This window comes from Rhinoraja longicauda, chromosome 20 (assembly GCF_053455715.1).
Source record: "Rhinoraja longicauda isolate Sanriku21f chromosome 20, sRhiLon1.1, whole genome shotgun sequence".
NCBI classification, from domain to species: Eukaryota; Metazoa; Chordata; class Chondrichthyes; order Rajiformes; family Arhynchobatidae; genus Rhinoraja; species Rhinoraja longicauda.
The window spans coordinates 32,639,149-32,666,637 of NC_135972.1; the positions used below are offsets into that span (position 1 = coordinate 32,639,149).

The 27,489-nt window shown below is 44.2% G+C and overlaps 1 protein-coding gene across 2 annotated transcripts in view; it reads right to left on the bottom strand.

Annotated features, from left to right (window-relative positions):
• Window positions 1-27,489, bottom strand: part of LOC144603436 (protein O-mannosyl-transferase TMTC2-like) — a 190,288-nt gene that overhangs the window by 117,876 nt on the left and 44,923 nt on the right. For both annotated transcript variants that reach the window (XR_013548623.1, XM_078416635.1), the window contains exon 2: window positions 8,020-8,590. Coding sequence is in view for 1 of the 2 variants with exons in the window: in XM_078416635.1 (XP_078272761.1) it covers window positions 8,020-8,590 (571 nt within the window). In the remaining variant the exon portion in view is untranslated. The remainder of the gene's footprint in view (window positions 1-8,019; window positions 8,591-27,489) is intronic.

Sequence of the window (27,489 nt, forward strand, 5' to 3'; positions counted from 1 at the left end):
GATGAGCAGAAGGAAACGTAACCAAACATGACAGAAATACCCTCCCAGCAGACCAGACCGCAAGAGTAAAGCATTGTCTGCAGCTATCAGAAATTTGCTCATAGATATTAGATTTAGATTTAGAGATACAGCTCGGAAACAGGCCCTTCGGCCCACCGAGTCCGCGCCGCCCAGCGATCCCCGCACATTAACACTATCCTACACCCACTAGGGACAATTTTTTGAAACATTTACCCAGTCAATTAACCTACAAACCTGTACGTCTTTGGAGTGTGGGAGGAAACCGAAGATCTCGGAGAAAACCCACGCAGGTCACGGGGAGAACGTACAAACTCCGTACAGAATCGAACCTGTGTCTCCGGCGCTGCATTCGCTGTAAGGCAGCAACTCTACCGCTGCGCCACCGATATTCAATCTGGAACCTCCTAAATCAAAGTCTTAGTGATAGTTTTTTAGTTTTGGTTTTAAACAACATACACGAGTCCTACGTTGTACTAGGAACAATTTACAGAAGGCGATTAACCTACAAACCCGAGGTATTTATTTCACAAAATGCTGGAGTAACTCAGCAGGTCTACAAACCTGCATGTCTTCGGAATATGGGAGGAAACCAGAGCACCCGGAGAAATCGCACGTGGTCACAGGATGAACGAACAAACTCTGCACAGACACCACCTACAGTTTGGATCAAACTCAGGTCTCTGGTGCTGTGAGGCAGCGGGCTCTACCTCTGTGCCACTGTGCCTAAAGGAAACCATGAGATCCTCTTGACACGACAACTCACATCAACATAGTCTTTTACTAATCAGCCTAGAGTCCAGATAATTTATTTCTGCACAATTAAGTGATTATTTTGAACAATGGCAGTCGTTTAAAAATCTTTTATAATGAAGTTTTTGTAAATGGAAGCATTTACCTCCAAACTTTCATATCTGTGCAACTAATGCATGCTGGCTGTGGGAAGGGTGTCTTTCCCTGTTTTAATCCAGATAATGCTCATGACCATCGATGAAGCGGGTGGGGGGGGGGGGGGGTGTGGTGGGGGTTTGGAAGTGTTGTGGGGATTCAATGACCTGGCCTGGCGCCTCTCAAGGAGATGGGGTGACAATGATCTGTTTACTCAGCTATTCTTTCAACCTACTGTCTCGGAAGTCAGTTGGTTGGTGGACCCTGAATCAAAGGTGTGCGATCACCTGTTGTTTTCCATCAAAGCAGGACTATGCTTTAGATTTTTTAGATTTTAGATTTAGAGATACAGCGTGGAAACAGGCGCTTCGGCCCACCGAGTCCGCGCCGCCCAGCGATCCCCGCACACTAACACTATCCTACACACACTAGGGACAATTTTTACATTTACCCAGTCAATTAACCTACATACCTGTACGTCTTTGGAGTGTGGGAGGAAACCGAAGATCTCGGAGAAAACCCACGCAGGTCACGGGGAGAACGTACAAACTCCGTACAGACGGCGCCCGTAGTCAGGATCGAACCTGAGTCTTCGGCGCTGCATTCGCTGTAAGGCAGCAACTCTACTGCTGCGCCACCGTGCCGCAACAACTCTACCGCATACAATGAGGATCAGTGCGGGTTGGCAGAGAGGTCGTGCAGCGGTCCAATTTACTGTTTCTGCGCAATAGCAAGTTAAACCAGGCTCTGAATCGATGATTCCACCCACTTCCCCCCCCCCCCCCCCCACTCCCCTCCCCCCTCACCCCCAACCCTGCAGCAGATCCTCTACCTACGCACACCATCCTAATACAATTTTCACCAATTTCGCCATTTGCCAACAGAGACTTATTTTGGTGTAATTATTGCTAATACTGTGGTGACATCAGCAAATCAAAATATATGAAAGGGTGTTTATTGTCAACAGAGGACAAAGGTAACGGAGCACTGAAATAACTTGAAACTTGTCTAGTCGCTGAGGAGCAAGTGCACAGAGAACCAAATGTGTTTCCAGCATATCACTTGATGACAGGAGCTATTATCAAACAAGTAGAGCATGCAAATGCCATCTGGTTAGTATGTTTTCTCCTCTTTGCTTTCCATCAAAACACTAAAATTTAAGATCATGCATCCTTTCTCATCCTTTCTCATTTCCCTGCAGAGGACAGTGTGCCTGTTCCAGTTAATGTGGCCTCTATTAAATGCTGCAAGACTCCTTTGTGGGAGACCTGTGTTGGCTGCACAGTGTTTTGAGAACCGGCAAAAATCTATTTGACAACACATCTCCACTTCGGGCATGTCAGTTTTGTTCATCATGTTCACAGCCTTTCATCTGAGCAGTGGAATTTTTTAAGAACTAAAATTAATGTCAATAGTTTAACAAATTAACAAAATGGAATGGACATTTAAAAAATTGGTAACATGTTTTTAATTTTTTTTTTTTAAGAAGTCTGGTTATCTGCCCCATAACATTTTATTTTGCATAACCCAAAGCACACTGGTGCAAACCGCATTTTATTTCTTGCAAGCCAAGTTCTGCGATTGAAACGGTAATCCTTGTACTCAATCCACACTGCGCAGATTGTCCTATTAAACAGCGTTGCAGAAATACCATTTAATTACATTTATTGCACCAAAATCCTTTTAACATTTCTCCTGGGCTCATTTTGATGAGGTTTTCAATAAAATTTGTTCCTAAACTGCCCACAGACTGGGATGGTTAATAAATGGGAGTTGCTGTTCCTTGAAGGTTGACCATGTGTTCTATGGTCTACTAAAGGGCACCCTTTCCTGCCCGGTACATTTTCTAAACACTCAGATCCCTCCGCGCATTTTGACCATAAGTTTACAGAATGTTTGGCATGATCCGCTCTGCCCTTTGGGATTGGATTTCCCGTCTCTTACAAAAATGCTGAAATAAAATGGGCTGGATGAAAACAAGGATGGCTAAGTGAGTCCTTCCTTGGTTTGACAGACGGACACACGCAGTTCATTTGATTAATGGATCCACTCTTAAGCCCCAGCATGCTCCGTACACATACCAGGGAGCAGTGGATTAACATGTCGGCTCCTCGCCAGCTGTAACAGTGCAGTGTTACTCTTTCAGCCAGTGAGACAGATATCCCGTCATCAAATCAAGTTTAGCATAATGCGTTTGACGAGATGCATGTTACACCAGATGGATATAGATAGGCTTGATTAGCACGAGTGTCAGATGTTATGGGGAGAAGGCAGGAGAATGGGGTTAGGAGGGAGAGATAAATCAGCCGCGATTGAATGTGGGAGTAGACTTGATGGGCCAAATGGCCTAATTCTGCTCCTATCACTTATGATCTTATGATCTAAGGAGGTCACCAAAGAGATATTTTTGGGCTGGATCATGCATGACCTGAACTACACATCACAGTACCCCTGCATTATGCTCAGAAACCAACTGTAGGTGCACTTGAATGAAGGCTTGCTTCTGCATCCATCCTACAAGGTGCACCAGTTTGTACATGCGTATACCTCAAGCAATGGATTCTTAATCCAGGCCCGAAGAATGCCGACTGGCCTTCTAAAAGCTATTTGCTGCCAAAGACTAAAAATAAACATATAAAGTGCTGGAGTAACTCAACAGGTCAGGCAGCGTCTCGGGAGAACATGGATGGGTGACGTTTCCGGTCGGGACCCTTCTTCAGACTGATTGTATCATCATATCATATCATATATATATAGCCGGAAACAGGCCTTTTCGGCCCACCAAGTCCGTGCCGCCCAGCGATCCCCGTACATTAACACTATCCTACACCCACTAGGGACAATTTTTACATTTACCCAGCCAATTAACCTACATACCTGTACGTCTTTGGAGTGTGGGAGGAAACCGAAGATCTCGGAGTAAACCCACGCAGGTCACGGGGAGAACGTACAAACTCCTTACAGTGCAGCACCCGTAGTCAGGATCGAACCTGAGTCTCCGGCGCCGCATTCGCTGTAAAGCAGCAACTCTACCGCTGCGCTACCGTGCCGCCCATTGTAGTAGGGGAGAGATAGCTCGAAGAGAGATGGGGGCAAGCCAAAGCTTGGCAAGTGATAGGTGGATAGAAATGAGGGGGGGTTTTGATTGGCAGAAGTTTGGACAAAGGCCGGAAGTGAAAAGATAAAAGGTGGTGAGATAAGGAGAGAAGCGTGAAACGTGAAGCCAGATGAAGGAACATCGGGTGAAAGGAGGCGGGAGAAAGAGGAAAGTGAGAAATGAATGCACATCCAGGTGGGGCAAAGGGATGAAGGGGCCTGCAGAGAAGCGGGGGGGGGGATTAACTGGAGGAACACCTCCTCATATTCCGCTTGGGTAGTTTACAATCCAATGGTATGAACATGGAATTCTCCAATTCTAAGCAACTAACCTGTGTACAACACCCCCCTCCCCCACCTTGTTTCCCCCCCTCTCTTCCCTGTGCTCTATGTGGATGTGTACCCATTTCTTCCTTTGCCCTTCTGCCCCCTCTCCCTCCTTTATTTCAATCTCCTACCTCTGGCTTACCATTTCAAGGCTTTTCACCGCTCATCTCACTTCCTTTTGTCTTTTCATCTCTGGCTTTTGTCCAACCATCAGCCAATCAAAAACCCCCTCACCTGTATCCACCTATCACTCGCCAAGCTTTATCCCTCCCCCACCTCTCTTCCAGCTTTGCACGCCACTCGAGTCACTTTGAATAAGGGTCCCAATCCAAAAGATCACCTATCCATGTCCTCCATTGATGCTGCCTGACCCATCGAGTTACTTCAGCACTTTGTGTCTTTTTTTTGTAAACCAGCATCTGCATTTCCTTGTGGCTACGAATTACTTTTAAAAGTCTCTGATGATCAGTGCCTCTCAAAAACTGTTTAAATGTTTTGAATAGTTATTAAATTACTAAAAAATATTAAATTTACATAAAAACACGACATAAGTTAAAGGAATGATGATATAAACAGCTTTTTTCCCCACGAGTAACAGCTCTGCTCAACAACCAAAAGTCTGTAGCCTCTTTGTGCTCTGGTTTATTTCACTCACATCTTTAAACTATAATGTTTTATTCTTAATGTTTTAATGTTTTATGCTTTATTCTAAAATGTTTACTGTATGTTCGTGTTGTTACTTGCGAGCGGAGCACCAAGGCACATTCCTTGTATGTGTACATACTTGGCCAATAAACTCAATTCAATTCAATTAATTATCTCCGTTGTTCTCTGTCCTCAGTTCAGATCTCCCATATCTGCAGAGTTTTATTTTCTGTCGGCTAAACCAGGTAATTTTGCAGCCAATGAATGCGACTGAATTTGTAAAAAGAAAGAGCCAGACAGGCATTGAATACCATTGTGCATGTCCCAATGCCTGCGTGCATTAAGTCGATCTGAAAGGAAATCACAGACTTCAGGATCAAAGCAGTGAGCTCCTGTTCACCGACATACTGTGGACATAAAGAAAACGCACAACACGAGAACTTCAAGGGAAGTGTGTGTGTGTGTGTGTGTGTGTGTGTGTGTGTGTGTGTGTGTGTACATTTCCAATGTTCCTTACTCAGAGATTGTGTGCCCCGTGCATTTAAATTATGGCTCCTCGATGGAAACATCAGAGGGAGAGCCATCTGCATTTGTTCCCAGTTGTTCCCAGTTTCCATCTCCTCACCCAAATGGCATTATGGCCACAAGGGTCACAGCGCTATTCAGCATAAGTGAACCCAAACTGTCATCAATTGCAACTGAAACAGTACGGACTACCGGACATGTGCCTGTACGGTGCGTACGAAGCTGCTACTCAGATATAAACTCAACAATCCCTCATGAGGATTACTTATTTCATTCACGCTCAGCGAAATCCACTTTAGTTCCTTTATACTCAGACAGTTTAAAAGGATTAAGCATCATTGAAATATAATATGAAATCGCTCCTATGAAACACGTTCTTGCTTTTAACCTTTTGTTTCAGCCGGAAGACAGGATTAGTTTCACTTCATTGCTGTGCATTGGTCATTCTAATTAGCTGAAGCACCCTGATGGATCCTCTGAATTAAAGCAAAGAGGAACGATGGCGTTTTAAACTTTAATGACTGTGGGCTATTACAGTCTGTTTATGCGGGCCACCGTGTAACATCGCCAACAAGTTGATGGGCAAGACCATGCATCTGTGAGATTTCTTTGACACATATATTGAAATTCATGTTTATTTCATTCACATTGGGACCTTTCAAAACCCTGCTTAGGACACGCAGATGAAAGGCTGTGTGCTCTCTTATTTGATTATATGATTAAAACTGCCTATCTGGAACACAAATGGAATAAACAACGCTATTTAAAGACATCACATATGCTGAATACTGCCTCTCAAAATATAGCGCATTGCACTATCAGACCGATAATTATACACGGACTGCATGGCAATGCATACAAATATATAGTTGTGGAAATTTTATTAGGAACTTGCCAGAGTGCAGTTTGCTTGGTGGGAAGATGACCTTGGGCCTGTTACACTTAAAGCTCTCAACCACGGCACAAATAGGGCGGCACGGAGGCGCAGCGGTAGAGTTGCTGCCTTACAACGCTTGCAGCGCCAGAGACCCGGGTTCGATCCAGACTACAGGTGCTGTCTCTGTCTGTATGGAGTTTGTACGTTCTCCCCGTGACCTGCGTGGGTTTTCTCCGAGATCTTCCTTTTCCTCCCACATTCCAAAGACGTACAGGTTTGTAGGCTAATCGGCTTGGTATAAGTGTCATTTGTCCCTAGTGTGTGTTGATGTGCGGGGATCTTTGGTCGGCGCGGACTCGGTGGGCCAAAGGGCCTGTTTCTGTGCTGTACCTCTGCAGCTAAAAACTAAAACACTGAGGTTTTCCCTCACATCTGTTGTATGTTAATTGATGGAGATTGATTGCAATGATAAGTCGACATTTGCTACATCATGAAACTATCAGGACAATTGAAGGGAAAAAATGGATGGATTGCAGATTTTTTTTTCCCCTGCAGCTTCCATGTTCCTAGGGACGTTTTCATGATTTAGTTAAGGAATGAGTAGCTGAATTAATCAGACCAGGCGACTTGGTTTGATCCCTGGCACGTGCTGAATGATCTGATCTCAGTTTGGAAATTGAAGGAAGGAGTAGGATTGTCCTGGGGCCCTAGTGAGGAGACAATCCCAGTCCTCTACAGCAACTGTGAACTTAGACGCAGATCACCAGTCTCAGCCGTGATAAGATCCCCTGCCATGCTTGAATGGGTCTGACAGGCCATGTTATCAAAGCTTACTGGAGTGCAGTGCTGGGAATCAGAGCAAACAAAGGCACCTTAGATGGGGGAAGGGCGATGAGGTGGAGGTAGAGGGGAAGCAGGGATGGACCCGATCAAGCAATAATTCAAATTTCCCAACACATTTTTTCTCAGGGGTCAGATGAGTCCTTCAGATTAAGTTGAAAAAAAATCGAGCCTCGTTAAATTTCACATCAAATTACTTAGAGATAAATTGGCGATGCTACCAAATGTAACATGGATGATGTCAAGAGGCAGCTCGGTACTGTGTGCACAATACTCGATGTTTTAAAATCTAGCCTGTTTTGGTTTGGCATGCTTTTGAAAAATTATAAACCATCATAAGTGCAAAGAAATGGAACAAAGCAGCTGCTGCCTGCTGTGGGGGGGGGGGCAGTTTTTCAAAGACCAAATACAACGGATGGGCAATTTTCCATTCACTAGGCTGCCCTATCATATTGGCATGTGTCAAAATTGCTCTCAGCATGACACCAGTGCCTGATTGTGCTTTCAGTTGCCTTTTGGCACAAAGATCACAGGGAGATCTACACAAACTCTGAAGGTCAACTGTTAAAAACAAGCATATCTGGATTTAATACAATTATTATCAGTATCTGCATGATAGCAGCAAATAAAAAAGATTCACTGATTGTTATAAATCTTTGCTTCCACATAGGAAATGATGGGCAGTCTACAGCAGGGCTTTTAATGTGCATTGCTTGAGAGTGGGCGAGACCTTCTTGTCTAAAGCATAAGCTCAACTTTGGCCTCTTAAAACGTAATTCCCAAATTAATCTGACACAGCTTACCTTGTGAATTAATGAGATGAGCTGGCACAGCCTGAGCCTGCGGTCCACAAACACATCGTACACAGCTGAAATGGCCAGGACTGTCACTCCCTGCTCCTTCCAGAGCATACTGCAGACTGCACAGGTGAAGCTCCCAAACAGCCAGGGCCAGCTCCACGGGGAACGTCCCCGGCGCTCACAGTGCCGGACGTAACACATCAGGGAGAGGAGGAAAAAGAGCCCAGCTCCGACGTCCGCTCGCCCTACGATTCCTGCCACCGCTTCAGTGTGGACGGGATGGGCTGCAAAGAGCAGGCCGGCGATCAGCGTCCACTGTCCATCGCCGAACAGCAGCCGCGAGAGGTTGGTGAAGAAGCCCGTGACGGCGCTGTGCAACAGCACGTTGACGAGATGGAAGCTCCAGGGGTCCAAACCTCCAAAGGCACAGTTAAAACGGAAAGAAAGTGTACACAGAGGCCGGTACGACTTGTGGCTGCCGCTGTGCGTGAGCAGTGTTCCCCAAAAGTCATTGTAAAAGATATTCACCCACGGTGTTTCTGGAAGCAGATCGGGGTTGGCTTTAATGGCACGGCTAGAAGAAAAAGTAGAAATAACATTATGTACAGTTCAGTGTATTGTCACCTGTACCGAGGTACAGTGGAAAGCTTTTACTGCGTGCTATCCAGTCAGCGGAACGACAAAGCATGATTACAATCCAGCCAATTTACAGTGATAGGGGAATAGCGTTTAGCGCAAGGTTAAGCCAGTAAACCACTAGAAGGTCAGAGCAAGTTTACACCAATCACATTTCCTGTCGGTTTATAAAGGTCACCAATTGTGTAAATGACCAACCAGAACAAGAACATGGAAAAAATAGACACAGAGTGCTGGAGTGACTCAGCAAGTCAGGCAGCATCTCTGGAGAACCTGGATAGGCGACGTTTCAGCTTGGGATCCTTCCTCAGACTACAGAGTCCTGACCCGAAACATCACCTATCCATGTTCTCCAGAGATGCTGCCCGACCTACAGTTACTCCAGCACTCTGTGTCTTTTTTTGTAAACCAGTATCTGCAGTTCCTTGTTTCTACAAGAACATGGCTGTGTTTTTTCCCCAATAGGTGACAAACCTGGATCTAATTAGAAAACAATTATTGTACTCCTCTTTAGATTTGTTTGCCTATTCACACTTCCTATCCTGAACCGAAGGCTAATACCACACTCCTGCGCCTGCCGTTCCCCACAACATATCCCGAATGTGATCTTTAGATATAGGAATAGCGGGAATAAATCTGCATTGTCATACTGCTAATGGGCATTGTGGATGAAAGGATTGCAGTTGATTTCTGAAGAATTGCCCGAAAATAAAGATGTGGGTCAGAGCAAATTCTTTCAAAATGGATAAACTAGATTATCTTCAAAGCTGCCAACATTTGACTGCTTGTATCACAGCTCATGCCAAGTCCCTTCAACTATCACCCCATCTACTTGTGGATCTACAGATGAATTTAATGGCACCGAATTCCAACAGCAGAGCCTGGCATACAGTTTGTTGAATGCCGTCACCCACGACGTAATTTACAGTAATAGATGATTCCGGACATCAATGCGAAAACAAAATAAAATATTTTACCAAAGGAACATGTTTGCTTAAAATAAAGAAATCAAAAATGTTAACACTAATGAAAATATAAAGAATGAAATATTGAAGTAGCAGATACATAATCATTTCAGAAGCTTTAACGGTGAAGTGGGGCAGCGGTCCATTAATCATTACAGCACCAGAGACCTGGGTTCGATCCTGACTACGGGTACTGTCCGTACGGAGTTTGTACGTGCTCCCTATGACCACGTGGGTTTTCTCCTGGTGCTCTAGTTTCCTCCCACACTCCAAATTCATACAGGTGTGCTGATTAATTGGCTTTGGTAAAGCTTGTAAAATTATGCCTGGTGTGTTGGATAGTGCTAGTGTACAGGGTGATCAAAGGCTGACGCTGACTCGATGCTCCGCAGGGCCTGTTTCCACGTTGTATCTCTTAGCTCTCAAGTCCAAAGTATGGGGAAAATTAACTTTGAATTCTCTGATGATTTTAATGACGTTTTCAGGTCAACGTGACATATCAACCTAAAATTAAAAAAACAAAATATGCTGGAAATACTCAGCGGGTCAAGCCACAAACATGTTGAGAGCTTCCAGCATTTCATTATTTCACATTTCCCCCTCCCTGCAGGGGTTCGTTTTAATTTTCATGAACAAATCAACATATCTTCCAAATGTTCTCCAGTTACTTTCAGCGGAAATAAATCAAACAACAATTTTTCACGAGCTAATAAAATGAGGGATGAACTGTAATTCATACCATTGTAGAATATTTCATCTCAGTATGTTAAAGAACAAAGAAAGTGCATGATTGCCAAACTGCGAAAAGCAGCTCCCCCCCCCAAACAGCAGATAATTTACCAGATAATGACATAGGTTTTTCATTTTGTGTGGAACTCCACAGCAACAAGGGAGAGACAGTGTTGCCATGAGTCCAGGGCCAGTTTATAACCAGGCCCTCATTTTAGTTAATACCAATGCTCTGTGAATACTTCTGTTGGGGAGCAGGAACTTCTGCCTGCCCTCTAGACTACAAGTACAATATCAAATTGCAATGTGGAATGTGGCACAGAAGGAACTGCAGATGCTGGTTTAAACTGAAGATAGACACAAAACGCTGGAGTAACTCAGAGGGACTGGCAGCACCTCTGGAGAGAAGGAATGGGTGACGTTTCTGTCAGTTTTAAAGAAGGGCCTCGACCCGAAATGTCACCCATTCCTTGTCTCCAGAGTAGTACAGAGTGGAATGTGGATGATGGTGGAATTATAGAAACATAGAAAATAGGTGCAGGAGTAGGCCATTCGGCCCTTCGAGCCTGCACCGCCATTCAATATGATCATGGCTGATCATCCAACTCAGTATCCTGTACCTGCCTTCTCTCCAAACCGCCCGATCCCTTTAGCCACAAGGGCCACATCTAACTCCCTCTTAAATATAGCCAATGAACTGGCCTCAACTACCTTCTGTGGCAGAGAATTCCACAGATTCACCACTCTCTGTGTGAAAAAAAACTTTCTCATCTCGGTCCTAAAAGACTTCCCCCCTTATCCTTAAACTGTGATCCCTTGTTCTGGACTTCCCCAACATCGGGAACAATCTTCCTGCATCTAGCCTGTCCAACCCCTTAAGAATTCTGAGGCTACCTCCTTAAGCACTCTGGGATGCAGCCTATCTGGCCCTGGGGATTTATCGGCCTTTAATCCATTCAATTTACCTAACACCACTTCCCGACTAACCTGGATTTCACTCAGTTCCTCCATCTCATTTGACCCCCGGTCCCCTGCTATTTCCGGCAGATTATTTATGTCTTCCTTAGTGAAGACAGAACCAAAGTAGTTATTCAATTGGTCTGCCATGTCCTTGTTCCCCATGATCAATTCACCTGTTTCTGACTGCAAGGGACCTACATTTATATTAATTATAAAGAGGCTTTCAAGTTTTTAAAGAGTCCTTCAGTAATATGAATGCACAAATAACATAGTGCTCATCCAGCCTCGCCTCTACAGTCAGAAGAAGGGACCCAACCCTCAAAATCACCCATCCATGCCCTCTGCAGATGCTGCCTGACCCACTGAGTTACTCCAGAACTGTGTTCTACACAAGATTCCAGCATCTGCAGTTCCTTGCGTTTCCCTGAACCCCCTTTAGGTTTGTTGTTCAAAGCCTGGCATGATCCAGGCACAGTCTACCTATTGTTATGAATATAAAGGAAATGTAGAATACTATGCAAGTCATAATAAGATCTTCTTCTATAGTGCATAATGGTTCCTCTCCAAGATGCATATTATCCCAACATGGAAATTTGTTACCGTTCCATTGTCATCTTTGGATTGAAATGCTGTCGACTTTAGAGACACAGCGTGGAAGCAGGCCCTTCAGCCCACTGAGTCCATGCCGACCAGCGATCCCCGCATACTAGCACTGTCCTAAACACTAAGGGCAATTAACATTTTTTAATCAAAGCCAATTAATCTCCAAACCTGTACATCTTTGGAGTGTGGGAGGAAACAGGAGCACCCGGAGAAACCTCATGCGGTCACAGGGAGAACGTACAATCTCCGTACAGAATCGAGCCAGAGTCTGTGGCGCTGTAAGGCAGCAACTCTACTGCTGCGCCTCTGTGCCGCCCCTAATCTCCTAACCAAATCTGCTGTGGGATTGAGTGCATTCACCAAACAATCAATTCTGTTTCAAAAAGGCAGCTCAACGGTGAAAGCCATTAGAGATTCGAAAATGAAGGAAACTGTGAACATTGTGAGGCTTCCCACTGTCATAAGCAGAATATTACTATGATGTCAGACTATTGACTGTGTGTTCAGAGTGCTCTGGCTATTCTCATACAAGGTTGACAAAGAGACATAGTTGGTATTTATGAAGTCAAAAGGGATGTTAACATTATTGTAAGAAAATAACTGCAGATGCTGGTACAAATCGAAGGTATTTATTCACAAAATGGCTGGAGTAACTCAGCAAGTCAGGCAGCATCTCAGGAGAGAAGGAATGGGTGACGTTTCGGGTTGAGACCCTTCTTCAGACTTATAATTGTCATTATTCTACATTATTGTAATAGTTGTACTTCGTGGTCTAGTATCTGTTATACCTTTGTTAGGACTCTGGACGGACCACAAGTACACGTGTTTAAAGGTTTGAAAGCTGGAGCTTAAATCCAGGCTGTTTATTTCACGGCCACCTGGAACCAGAGTGACCGCCAACATCACGTCATTCTCTTATATACATGTTACTACGCGGGCAAACAAAGTAGTCCTTGTGATACAACAAAGTAGTCCTTGCCAATATCACGACAGTAATGGGAACCAACGATGGTTGTTTGGAAGCTTTGTTACAATTGTGCAGGATTTTGGTGCCAGCAGATGTGGAGCAACATGCTCACTGGCTTGTGAGAGTCCCCGACATAACAATGCTCGTGCTGGTGGAAAGGTATATGGCGAGGCAACGAGCAGGCCAATTCCCTTTAACAAGTGCACACAAGGTGAAGCATATCCGGAGGCAAAAGCACATAGATTGTGAAAAAGATCTTTGGACTGAAATGTTAACTGTTCCTCCTCCCACAGACGATGTCTGACCTGCTGAATATTTCAGTATTTATTTCAGATTGCCAGACTTTTTTAATGATCAGTATGAGGGAACTGATGGCTGCAAATACCACCCTGTGTAAGGTAAGCCGGATTAATGCCAAGGCGTTTCACGAGGTCAGGTGAAAATTTGCACATTTAAGTGGCCTTCTGCTCGTTTAAGCTGTCTACTCAAAAATGATTCCAGAAGCACGTTCCATGCAACCAATAACTGTGGTGATCAACACAGGTCATCGGCTGCTAAACCGCTGTGATTCATACCCATCTGGGAACCAGAATTGTGTGGGCGATGCAATAACAGTTCTCGCCTCACGTATCTTCATCCAGCAAACCTCACGCTGCCTCGGCAAGGCCAGCAGCATAATCAAGGACAACTGGCACCCTGGCCACTCTCTCGTCTCCCCTCTCCCATCAGGCAAAAGGTATAGAAGTGAAAACGCACACCTCCAGATTCAGGGACAGTTTCTTCCCAGCTGTTATCAGGCAACTGAATCATCCTACCACAACCAGAGAGCAGCATTGAACTACCATCTACCTCTTTGATGACCCTTGGACTGCCCTTTATCGGACTTTGCTGGCTTTATCTTGCATTAAATGTTATTCCCTTATCATGTATCTATGCACTGTGAATGGATCGAAGGGCCGAATGGCCTACTCCTGCACCTATTTTCTATGTTTCTATGTAATCATGCCTTGTCTTTCTGCTGACTGGATAGCACGCAACAAAAGCTTTTCACTGTACCTCATAAAATAAACTAAACTGAACACAGGTGCCTAAAGCATGTGTTTAGCAATACTCCACTGAATGTAAACACAAATGTATTATTGTAGTGCCAACAACGTGCCACCGCTCTGTTGCAGATTTCCATCTCATCAAAACATTCTGGCAAGATAATAGGGTTTTCTTTTTATACATGAAGTATAATTCAATTTTCATTGAACAACAGCAGTTTACTCAAGCATTTTCCATGACATCTGCAGTAACCTCAAGATCAGTTTCTTTTGATTTATCCAAGAAAAAGAACCTTATTTATATACGGACTGTACACATCAGCAGGTCACAAGACATGTCTGCAGAGAGAAATAGGTATTATTTCAATTTGATAAACTTTCATCAAAACCCTTTTATCAGATTCTGCCACAAGGTCATCAACCTAAAAGTGAACTGCTTCACTTTCCACAGACACTGCCAAGTATTTCCACTGTGCAAGAAGGAACAGTCGATGCTGGTTAACACCGAAGATAGACACAAAATGCTGGAGTTACTCAGCGGGACAGGCAGCATCTCTGAAGAGAAGGAATGGGTGACGTTTCGGGTCGAAATCCTTCTTCAGACTTCTGAAGAAGGGTCGTGACCCGAAACATCACCCATTCCTTCTCTCCAGAGATGCTGCCTGTCCCGCTGATTTACTCCAGCATTTTGTGTCTATCTTAAGTATTTCCAATCATTGGTAAATTATTATTTCAACTGCAGAATTTGGGCCCAGTTATAAAGCAAGCTAATTAAACTGATCTACCAATATTTTTGCTGCAAAATCCAGCGTACATGTGCAAGAACAAATGAACATGGAGCCAGAAGGGCATCTCCACTCCACCATTATCCAGTATCATGATCAATCTTCTTTCTCAGCCCTATTTTCTTGCACTTTTCCCAAATTTCTAGAAATCTATCAATCCTTGTCTCAATGACTGTATACATGAATTTCAGTAAAGGGCCACTTTAGGCGATTTTAAGGCGACTGCCGGCGACTATGAAAGTCGTAGCAGATCGCCGAACTTTTCTTTTACCCGACGACAATGACCACGACAATGCCGAGTCAGGTCGAGATTACACCGTCTTCGGAAACATCGCAAAATTACCACGCTGTCAATGCTTCGCTGAAATCTCTGACAAGTCGGTAAGTACTTGAGAGTTTTGAACTATAACATCTTGTATGGGTTACTTAAAAACCAAGCATCACTGGCATAAACTGGATTTACTTCCAGTTTACTAATAGCTGTATTAAAAAAAATTTTTTTTTAAGTGGTTAAGTGGATTTTTGTGAAAAGTGTGTGGGCATTCTTTGAGAATGTACGGGAGATGCATATCTGGTTTCTGGGTTGCATATCTGGGTTGGGAGCCCACTTTCAATGTAATGGCTGATGGCCATAAACATCGCAAAATTCCCACGCTTACCTGACCGTCAAACTGTTGCCTCCAATCTACCTGTCAAATGTCCTGACGGTAAATAAATTGGTTAAACACAAGCATTTTATGGTATTTTGAAATGACTTTACTTATTTTAATATAATGTGCTTCTAAATGCATCTAAGAGAAACTAGCAAACCTGGGGACAGCATGCGACAGCGCCCACAATAAGCAACGATACCTGGCGACAAGCCAGCTGTCGCCGACAAATTTCACTCGGGATGAATTTTGCAGCGACGCGCTGAGATCCACTACGATTCTTGGAAGACTCCTCACGATCATGTCCGCGACACCCGGCAAACTGTCGGCGACAGCCTAGTCACCGGCAGTCGCCTTAAAATCGTCTAAAGTGGGACAGGCCCTTAAGGCATTCGACAAGGTTCTGAATGGTAGGTTGCTCTGGAAGGTTAGATCGCATGGGATCCAAGGAGAGATAGCTGAATGGATAGAAAATAGCCTACATGGAAGGAAGCAGAAGGTGTTGGTGGAAGGTTGCTTCTCGGACTGGAGGCCTGTGACTAGTGGTGTGCCTCAGGGTTCGGTGCTGGTCCTGTTACGGTTTGTCATCTACATCAATGATTTGGATGAGAACATACATCGCAAGATTAGCAAGTTTGCTGATGATACATAAGTGGGTAGTTTTGCAAATAGAAGATAGTTGTGAAAAATTGCAGCAGGATCTTGAATGACTGGCCAAGTGGGCTGAGGAATGGTTGATGGAATTTAATACAGAGAAATCTGAGGCGTTGCATTTTGGGAAGTCTGGGCAGGATCAACACAGTGAATGGTAGGGCTCTGGGGAGTGTTGTAGAGTAGAGGGATCTAGGAGTGCAGGTGCATGGCTCCTCGAAGGTCAAGTCGCAGGTAGATAGGGTGGTCAAAAAGGCTTTTGACACATTGGCCTTCATCCATCAGAGTATTGAGTATAGAAGTTGGGAGGTCATATACAGTTGTATAAGACATTGGTGAGACTGCATTTAGAGTACAGTGTTCAATTCTGGGCACCATGTTGTAGGATAGATGTTGTCAAGCTGGAAAAGGGTACAGAGAAGATTTACAAGGATGTTACCAGGACTAGAGTGTCTGAGCTATAAGGAGAGAATGAGTAGGCCGTGACTCAATTTCTTGGAGCACGAGATGAAGGGTGATCTTATAGAGGTGTATAAAATCATGATAGGAATAGATTGGGTAGATGCACAGAGTCTCTTGCCCAGAGTAAGTGAAACAAGAACCAGAGGACATAGGTTTAAGGTGAAGGGGAAAAGATTTAATAGGAATCTGAGGGGCATTCTTTTTCACACAAAGGGTGGTGGGTGTATGGAACAAGTTGCCAGAGATGGTAGTTGAGGCTGGGACTATCCCAACTTTTAAGAAGCAGTTAGACAGGTACATGGATAGGACAGGTTCGGAACGACATGGACCAAACGCAGGCAGGTGGGACTAGTGTAGCTGGGACATGTTGGCCGGTGTGGGCAAGTAGGGCCAAAGGGCCTGTTTCCACACTGTATCACTATGACTGTGATTGTGATTGGGGCTTAATGGCACTCCAGCGCATAGAATTCCAAAGATCAATGATCCTCAAAGTGAAAAAAATATTCTTCATCTCCATCTGAAATGACTCACCCCTTATTCTGTAGCTTCTGGGTTCATTAACCAGGGGAAACATCTCCTCTACATCAATCCTGTCAAGCCCTGTAAGAATTGTGTTAGTTTCCATGAGATCACCTCCCATTCCTTTGAGCTTTAGAGAAAACAGGCCTCATTTACTTCAAGCTCTCCTCATGGAATTGTTGTACCAGAGCATTATTGAGCAACCTTGGCACTCACGACGAAGGATGACTTTCCAAGCCGTGCATGTATACGTCCCAACACACTCTGATCCCTTTCACAAAAGTGATCCTTAAGCACCAACTACAGAGATGTTTATACTGTGCATGTTGTGGGATTTGGATTGTCACCATATGAACTAATGATGTTTAGGATCCTTCAGTTGGCAAGAAGTAAAGGCTTGTATTACATTAATCCGCGATGGCTTTGAATATAGCTTCGGTGATTAAAAAGTTTTAGCTTATTGTGCAATCCAGTTTCTCCCTCCATTATTTGCATTATTGAATTGAAACTATGGAATGGATCTTGAGATCAGCAGCAAAGGAACAGTGGCAGGTATTCATTAAACTTACCTGTGCGGCACAGTTGCGCAGTGGTAGTATTGCTGCCCTACAGCGCCAGAGACCCGGGTTCAATCCTGAATACAGGTGCTGCATGTTCAGAGTTTGTTCGTTCTCCTCGTAACTGTGTGGGTTATCTCCAGGATCTTCGGTTTCCTCCCACTCTCCAAAGACATACAGGTTTGCAGGTTAATTGGCTTGGTATGAATTCAAACTGTCCCTGGGGTGTGTGGGATAGTGTTAATGTGCGGGGATCGAGGGGTCAGTGTGGACTCGGTGGGCCGAAGGGCCTGATTCCACGCTGTATCTCTATACTACACTAAACGCACCCACAGACTTTCTGTGACATTTTACACTGAAAAATCTGTGCTTCGAGAGTTACATCAGTGCAGCACTGCGGGGAATCAGAGACCTTTGTGAGCAGAAGCAACTATTAATTTCCATTTTATCAATCAGATTGAAAATCATGAACAAGGCATAGTCTGAGCCAGAAAGTGTCAACTAGAATGTTTCATTCAATCCCAAGTCATGTTCAGAAAGCAAAAGGAAAGAATAATGAGATTGAGAGAAAAAATAAATTTAAAATAATTTTAATTTACTTGTTTTTAATGTGTCAAGGAAAGGAAATAGTTTCTAAACAAATGATACAAATGGGCACAAACTGGTTTAGTTTAGTTTAGAGATACAGTGCGGAAACAGGCCCTTCGGCCCACCGAATCCACAACCGCCCAGCGATCCAAGCGCACTAACACTATCCTACACCCACTGGGGACAATTTATACATCCATCAAGCCAATTAACCTACAAGCATGTACGACTTTGGGGTGTGGGAGGAAATCCGAAGATCTTGGAGAAAACCCATGCAGGTCACGGGGAGAACGTACAAACTCGGTACAGACAAGCACCCGTAGTCAGGATCGAACCTGGGTCTTTACCGCTGTAGGGCAGATGCTCTACCGCTACGCTACAGTGCCGCTGTGATTATTTAGTCATAAACGATATTTAGCGCAACAATAAAAATGTGGTTTTGCGACAAAGGACAAGCCCTGCGTACTTTGCTGGTGAGTTTAGTTTATCTGTCACTTGTACAGCAACTTCACAATCTCCCTTTTATTTTCAGGCTCTATCTTTCAGTAGGTTACTACTAAATGGAAAGGTGCTTGCATTTCAGGCAACAACCCTCCTGATACTTGCAGCTGCCGGATGTTGCTGTCCAATTTACACTTTACTAGCGGTGAGTGCTAATGGCTTCACGGTTATTTTCACTGCAAACTCCAGGCCCATATTTTCTTGCCTGTGATTCCCTTGGCTGAGTTCCAGACTGTGCCATCAAATGGGCCAACAGCTGGAGGGGAAGAAGAAATGGAGAGGAAATTTCAAAACAACACAAAATAGCTAGCCGATAAAAATTGTCACGGGTGAAGCCGGTCACAGGGTTGATTCAACCCACTCCAGCCCACTGGAGTCTCACTGACATTAGAAAGCCACGACCAATTAAATAACTTGGATCCTAACAGAAGTCTTAGAGATGTTAAACAACTGGTCAAACATCAAAACACATGAGACAGATAATATATTATATTCAATGCAAGATGAGTACCACATCATTACAGAAAAATACATTTTATTGTCACAATAAACAAAAAAATGTGTGGTTTAACTCCAGAATTTCACACCATGTGCTTTTTCTCACAGAACATAAGCACGGAAATATTTAGTTTATTTATCAATGTTGTTTTTAATTTCTAGTCCTCGCCATAAGCCTTCAAACATGTGTAAGCATTTCAATAATTTTACATATTTTAGACGTCCATCCACTTCTGTCTCAAAAACAGCACTTATCTTGATATTTTGTTTTGAGGACATGTTGGATTTGCTGAATAGCCCCTCCCAGCTGTAAGAAAAAGTTTCAAAAAGATTGATATCAGATGTAAACGGCTTTATTGCTGTGAAGGAAATCACATGCTGTGATGTTAAGTGTTCATCTTCAGCAATGTATTATTGGTGATGTGCCTTCAAGCTAACTTCAACTTTTCAGACGTCGTAATCAAGTGCCCTTAACGGCCGTTAAGATCAGCTTATTGCTGGGAAGAATTTTATTGGGTTGTAATTTTCAGTTGATGCTGCTTGGTCACCAATAATGCTTAATTCCACAAAACAAAATCCACATTGTGACCTGCAGCTAAATGTATCATCTGCATGGAACATAGGCACAAAATGCTGCAGTAATGGGTCTCGACCCGAAACATCACCCTTTCCTTCTCTCCAGAGATGCTGCCTGTCCCACTGAGTTACTCCAGCATTTTGTGTCTATCTTCGGTTTAAACCAACATCTGCAGTTCCTTCCTACACATGGAACGGCACAGCAACGGGCCCTTTGGCCCATAATGTTCCTGCTGAACGTGATGCCACGTTAACCCAATCTCCTCTGCCTGCACATGATCCAAATCCCTCCATTCCCTGCAGATCCATTTTCCTATCTGAAATCATCTTAAATGCCACTATAGTATCTGTCTCCACTGCCACCTGTGACAGCTCATTGCAGTAACCCACCACTCTAACATGGGTTACTGATGCAGTAACCCACCACTCTCTCTGTGGAAAAACATGTCCCACACATTTTCTTTAACTTTGTCCCTCTTACCTTAAACCCATGCCCTCAAGTTCTTGACATTTCCACTCTGGTAAAAAGGTTCTGATGTCTCCCCTAACTATGCCTCTAGTAATTTTATATACTTCATCGGGTCTCCCCCTCAACCTCCGATGTTCCAGAGAAAACAATTCAAGTTTGTTCGACCTCTCCTTGTGTCTAATATCAACCAATCCAGGCAATGTTTTGTAAACATCCTCTGCACCCTCGCCAAAGCCTCCATATCCTTCCTGTGATGGAGCACTGCACATAATACTCTAAATGAGGACTAGCCGAGATCACATAAAACTGCAACATGACCTCTTGACTCTTGTATTCAATGCCCTGACCGATGAAGACAAGCATACCATACACCTTCTGTACAACTCTATCTACTTGTGTTGTTACCTCCAGTGAACTATGGACTTGGACTCCAAGATCCCTCTGCACATCAATGGTGTTAAGAATCTTACCATTCACTGTGTACTTTCCCCTTACATTTGACCTCCAAAAATGCAACACCTCACACTTGCTCAGATTAAACTCCATCTGCCATTTCTCTGTCCATTTCTGTGACTTATCTTGATCCTGTTGTATACTTTAATAGCCCTCCTCACTATTTGCAACTCCACCAGTTTTGGTGTTGCCTGTGATTCCCTGGTGGGGGGATGGGAAGGGAGGGAGGAGGGTGGGAGGAGGGAGGGAGGGGGGAAGGGGGTGGAGGGAGGGGGGGAGGGAGGGAGGGGGAGTGGGAGGGAGGGGAGAGGGGAGGGGGAGGGCGGATGGGGAGGGGGAGGAGAAGAGGATGCTGTACCAGTGCACGAGAGGTTTGGGCCCAACGGGTCCACCTGGTTTAGTATTCTTCTAAATGAGAGTAAATCCTATCCCGAAGAATCCTCTCCAATAGCTTCCCTACCACTGATGTGAAGCTCAATGGCCTATAATTGTTAGATGGAAAACTATTAGTTATCTTCTGTTGAAAAGATAGAGTAGTAAAGTTATTAGGAAGAGGGGATGTTCAACGAGATCTGGGTGTCCTAGTGCATCAGTCACTGAAAGGAAGCATGCAGGTACAACAGGCAGTGAAGAAAGCCAATGGAATGTTGGCCTTCGTAACAAGAGGAGTTGAGTATAGGAGCAAAGAGGTCCTTCTACAGTTGTACCGGGCCCTGGTGAGACCGCACCTGGAGTACTGTGTGCAGTTTTGGTCTCCAAATTTGAGGAAGGATATTCTTGCTATTGAGGGCGTGCAGCGTAGGTTCACTAGGTTAATTCCCGGAATGGCGGGACTGTCGTATGTTGAAAGGCTGGAGCAATTAGGCTTGTATACACTGGAATTTAGAAGGATGAGGGGGGATCTTATTGAAACATATAAGGTAATTAGGGGATTGGACACATTAGAGGCAGGAAATATGTTCCCAATGTTGGGGGAGTCCAGAACAAGGGGCCACAGTTTAAGAATAAGGGGTAGGCCATTTAGAACGGAGATGAGGAAGAACTTTTTCAGTCAGAGAGTGGTGAAGATCTGGAATTCTCTGCCTCAGAAGGCAGTGGAGGCCAGTTCGTTTGATGCTTTCAAGAGAGAGCTGGATAGAGCTCATAAGGATAGCGGAGTGAGAGGGTATGGGGAGAAGGCAGGAACGGGGTACTGATTGAGAGTGATCAGCCATGATCGCATTGAATGGCGGTGCTGGCTCTAAGGGCTGAATGGCCTACTCCTGCACCTATTGTCTATTGTCTATTGTCTATTGAAAACAGCCAAACTTTTATAGAGAAAATAATAAAGAGGTCATCGATGTTAAAAAAAATATTTTAAAGACAAGTTACGCAAAGCCCAGTCTTCCTATCAGCAATGAGTTAATAACCTAATGTCATTTTCCTTAGTGATTTAAGTGAAGGTTAAATATTGGCCATATGAAGGGGCATAGAAATCCCGCAGAAATGCACTAAAATGTCAGTTGATACTGTGTGTCAAGTCTCTGGAGTGTGATTTGAACACACAAACCTTTGACTAACCCGACGACTAAACCACAGCTGACACCCGAGATATCTGGGCAAGTTACTATTTCAGTCATACACTCTTCATCACAACTGAAAGCACAATTGCTAATTTATACGAGGAAAAAAAATCAGGTGGTTCATTTCTTCTATTAAATTTACTGAAATCTGAAAATTTTCTTCTCATTATCTCAGCCAAAAGTGCTATTTTAGTGTAACCTCCTTCTGGAGTCCCGGCACACGCCAGATATTTTCCAAAAATAATCATGTTTGGGATCCTGGGAATCATAGTTTTGGCCCTGGGAGCCGGCTTTCACAGAAAGCACTCATATTGAACTTTGAGAAACAGGTTGTTTGAGTGGGCGGATGCATGGCAGATGCAGTTTAATGTGGATAAGTGTGAGGTTATCCACTTTGGTAGTAAGAATAGGAAGGCAGATTATTATCTGAATGGTGTCAAGTTAGGAAAAGGGGACGTACAACGAGATCTGGGTGTCCTCGTGCATCGGTCACCGAAAGGAAGCATGCAGGTACAGCAGACAGTGAAGAAAGCCAATGGAATGTTGGCCTTCATAACAAGAGGAGTTGAGAATAGGAGCAAAGAGGTCCTTCTGCTGTTGTACAGGGCCCTAGTGAGACCACACCTGGAGTACTGTGTGCAGCTTTGGTCTCCAAATTTGAGGAAGGATATTCTTGCTATTGAGGGCGTGCAGCGTAGGTTTACTAGGTTAATTCCCGGAATGGTGGGACTGTCATATGTTGAAAGACTGGAGCGACTAGGCTTGTATACACTGGAATTTAGAAGGATGAGAGAGGATCTTATCGAAACATATAAGATTATTAAGGGGTTGGACACGTTAGAGGCAGGAAACATGTTCCCAATGTTGGGGGAGTCCAGAACCAGGGGCCACAGTTTAAGAATAAGGGGTAGGCCATTTAGAATGGAGATGAGGAAAAACTTTTTCAGTCAGAGAGTTGTAAATCTGTGGAATTCTCTGCCTCAGAAGGTAGTGGAGGCCAATTCTCTGAATGCATTCGAGAGAGAGCTACATAGAGCTCTTAAGGATAGCGGAGTCAGGGGGTATGGGGAGAAGGCAGGAACGGGGTACTGATTGAGAATGATCAGCCATGATCACATTGAATGGTTGTGCTGGCTCGAAGGGCCGAATGGCCTACTCTGCACCAATTGTCTGTTGTCTCGGACGTGCAATGCAAATGACTGAGCATCACTCAGCTCGTAAAAGGACACATAGGGCAGAAACTGTTCCAAGAAGGACAGACATCAAAGCAATCCAATTTAAAGTAAGTTGACAAAATGTGCATGCGATGAGAAAATCCTTTTTTTTTTTAACTCAGCGACTTGTTCTGGTCAGGTGGTGCCTGAAAGCGAAGTGGAAGCTGATTTGGTATTAAATTTCCAAAGCGAATATCTGAAGGAAAGTTTTTTTGCAGGTGTAAGGGAGGGGTATAGGAATGGGAGTAATTAAACACCTCTTTCAAAGAGCTGACTCATGGAAGGTGTGGCCTCCTTTTGTCATTCAATGATTCTTCAGAGCCAGAGAATTAGTGTTACATCCATCCTCAAACTGCACCTGATGTTAAGCATTCAATGTAGAGTTGGGGCAGAGGCATGTTGATTTTTTTTAATCGTTATTTTTTAAGAGATACAGTGGTAACAGGCCCTTCGACCCACCGGGACCGCACCAACCAGCGATCCCCGCACATTAACACTATCCTACATGCACCCGGGACAATTTTTACATTTACCAAGCCAATTTACCAATAAACCAATGGACCTTTGGAACGTGGGAGGAAACCGAAGATCTCGGAGAAAACCCAAGCAGGTCACGGGGAGAACGTACAGACAGCACCCATGGTGTGGATTGAACCCGGGTTTCTGGCACTGCCAAACGCAGTAAGGCAGCAAATCTACCGCTGCACCACCGTACCGCCCATAAATTATGTAATTTGATGTAATGGTTTACAAGCCACACCAAGTAGCTGTCATGTTGTCTGTAACCAGATCTTCATCCTGATATGGCATCTACTAATATTTTAATGGTAACAGAGGCTACTGTTGATAACGATAACCCATTCCATTCTCAGGTATTTATTCACAAAATGCTGGAGTAACTCAGCAGGTCAGGCAGCATCTCAGGAGAGAAGGAATGGGTGACGTTTCGGATGGAGACCCTTCTTCAGACTGATGGACACCTCACATGCTCTCCATCTCCTCGATAACTTCCCTTTTCCAAGCCCGCACTCCCTCATCTTTACCATGGATGTCCAGTCACTCTACACTTCCATCCCCCACAAGGATGGTCTTGAAGCCCTCCGTTTCTTCTTCGACCGTAGAACCAGCCAATCCCCATCTACTAACACTCTCCTCCGCCTAGCAGAGCTGGTTCTTACCCTTAACAATCCAGACCACCCATTCCATTCTGGCATCTTTTCACATTTTAATATCTCACAGGTTTCAGCATCTGGCTAACCATAAAATCAATAAAATACTGAGTAATGCAAATGTAATCTTAGTTGATTGTCTTGCAAGGTGGAGATGGCATGTTGAGTTGCCTGCTACTGCGATTGCCTGTGATTAAAGAAAGGAACCCAATTATCAGCCAGAGTGACTGGAGTATTTATCACCAAAATATAGGGTTACACAAACAAGACCTGTTCAGCAGCATAACAAATTATTTCACGTAAAAAGTACGCATGGTAAATAATAGAGGGATTACGACCTTAAGTAGGATGATATGGTTTCATGTTCTGAGCTCCTGATCTTAATTACACCACAATGATACTTTGTTGAAAATGTGGAACTTGGACGGAACCAAATGGAGAAGTATGCATCTGCATTTGATGGCGAGCAGATTAGGAATCGACTTCTCTATGATCCCCTCAACACAACACAAGCGATAACTCATGGGAACGTATCCTATGCTGATTCCGAGATCCTATGATTTGATTTTAACTTCTTTGTCATATTGACATCCTATCCACTTTGCTCATGTAAATACTGCTGCAGAGTTAGTATTCCACATGCTTGTTGCAGCTAATTTTAAATGACAACTAGATCAAGTGGACCCGTTGGGCCCAAACCTCTCCTGCATTGGTGCAGCACCCTCGCCTCCCCCCCCCTCCCCTCCCCCTCTCCCTCCTCCCCTGAATGGTGACCGATTGGGAGAAGGGGAGATGCAACGTGATCTGGGTGTCATGGTGCACCAGTCATTGAAAGCAAGCATGCAGGTGCAGCAGGCAGTGAAGAAAGCGAATGATATGTTGGCATTCATAGCAAGAGGATTTGAGTTTAGGAGCAGGGAGGTTCTGCTGCAGTTGTACAGGGCCTTGATGAGACCGCACCTGGAGTACTGTGTGCAGTTTTGGTCTCCTAACCTGAGGAAATACGTTCTTGCCTTAGAGGGAGTACAGAGAAGGTTCACCAGATTGATCCCTGGGATGGCGGGACTTTCATATGAGGAAAGACTGGATAGACTGGGCTTGTACTCGCTGGAATTTAGAAGACTGAGGGGGGATCTTATAGAAACATATAAAATTCTTAAGGGGTTGGAGAGGCTAGATGCGGGAAGATTGTTCCCGATGTTGGGGGAGTCCAGAACCAGGGGTCACAGCTTAAGGATAAGGGGGAAGTCTTTTAGGACCGAGATGAGAAAACATTTCTTCACACAGAGAGTGGTGAGTCTGTGGAATTCTCTGCCACAGAAGGTAGTTGAGGCCAGTTCATTGGCTATATTTAAGAGGGAGTTAGATGTGGCCCTTTTTGCTAAAGGGATCAGGGGGTATGAAGAGAAGGCAGGTACAGGCTACTGAGCTGGATGATCAGCCATGATCATATTGAATGGCAGTGCAGGCTCGAAGGGCCGAATGGCCTACTCCTGCACCTATTTTCTATGTTTCTATGTTTCCCCTCCATATCCTCCCTCCTCCCTTTCCCCTCCCTCCCTAGGAGATAGATTTGAACTTTAAAATGTGAATAACTTTAAAAATATAACACCGATTTCAATGAAACTTCTTCCATTAACACCAAAGGGACGACGGTGAGTAAGGTGGGCCTAAAATTGTTGCGCCATCGTGTACTGTTTCGGCTGTAGTTCAGGAACAAACAAACAAAACAAACAAGAGTTTGAGTATATAGATAGATATCACTGATAACAGATTTCAAGGGATCTGAGTTGTTCTTGACCTATTTTCTAATACAATCGGAGAACTGCTATGGTACAAAAGGAGCAGTTCTCAATACAACAATCCCTCAGTTCTACCCCCCTATTATTACTGCAAATTATCCTGTAAATTATCCTTTTTGAAAGCAATTGTACAAGACGTTAATGACTGCATTTGGAGTTGTGGGTTCAGTTTTGGTCACTCGGCTTTTATTAAGTTGAAACGAGTCAGAGAAGATTTACGAGGATGTCGGCAGGACACGAGCTATATAGAAAGATTGGGCAGGCTAGGACTTTATTCAATGGAGTGCAGGAGGCTGTGGGGGTGATCTTATAGAGATGTATAAAATCATGAGGGGGTGTAGAGAGGGTGAATACACTCTGTCTTTTAACCTGATTGGGAGAATCAAGAATTAGAGCTGATAGGTTTAATGTGAGAGGGTCAAGATTTAATAGGAACCTGAGGGACAGTTTTTTTTCACTCAGTGGGTGGTGGGTATAAGGAATGAGCTGCCAGAGGAGGTAGCTGAGGCAGGTATTATTAGGGGATTTAAAAGACACTTGGACAGGTACATCGATAGGAAAAGTTTATCATATCATATCATATCATATATCTACAGCCGGAAACAGGCCTTTTCGGCCCTCCAAGTCCGTGCCGCCCAGTGATCCCCGTACATTAACACTATCCTACACCCACTAGGGACAATTTTTACATTTACCCAGCCAATTAACCTACATACCTGTACATCTTTGGAGTGTGGGAGGAAACCGAAGATCTCGGAGAAAACCCACGCAGGTCACGGGGAGAACGTACAAACTCCTTACAGTGCAGCGCCCGTAGTCAGGATCGAACCTGAGTCTCCGGCGCTGCATTCGCTGTAAAGCAGCAACTCTACCGCGGGCAAAAGGGACTAGTTCACATGGGCATCTAGGTTAGCTTGGATGAGTTGAGCTGAAGGGCCTTTTTCCTTGCATTATGATTTTATGAGTCTATTACACTGATCATAGAATCATGGAAATATGTAATGTAAGAAAATTACTGCAGATGCTGGTACAAATCGAAGGTATTTATTCACAAAATGCTGGAGTAACTCAGCAGGTCAGGCAGTATCTCCTGAGATGCTGCCTGACCTGC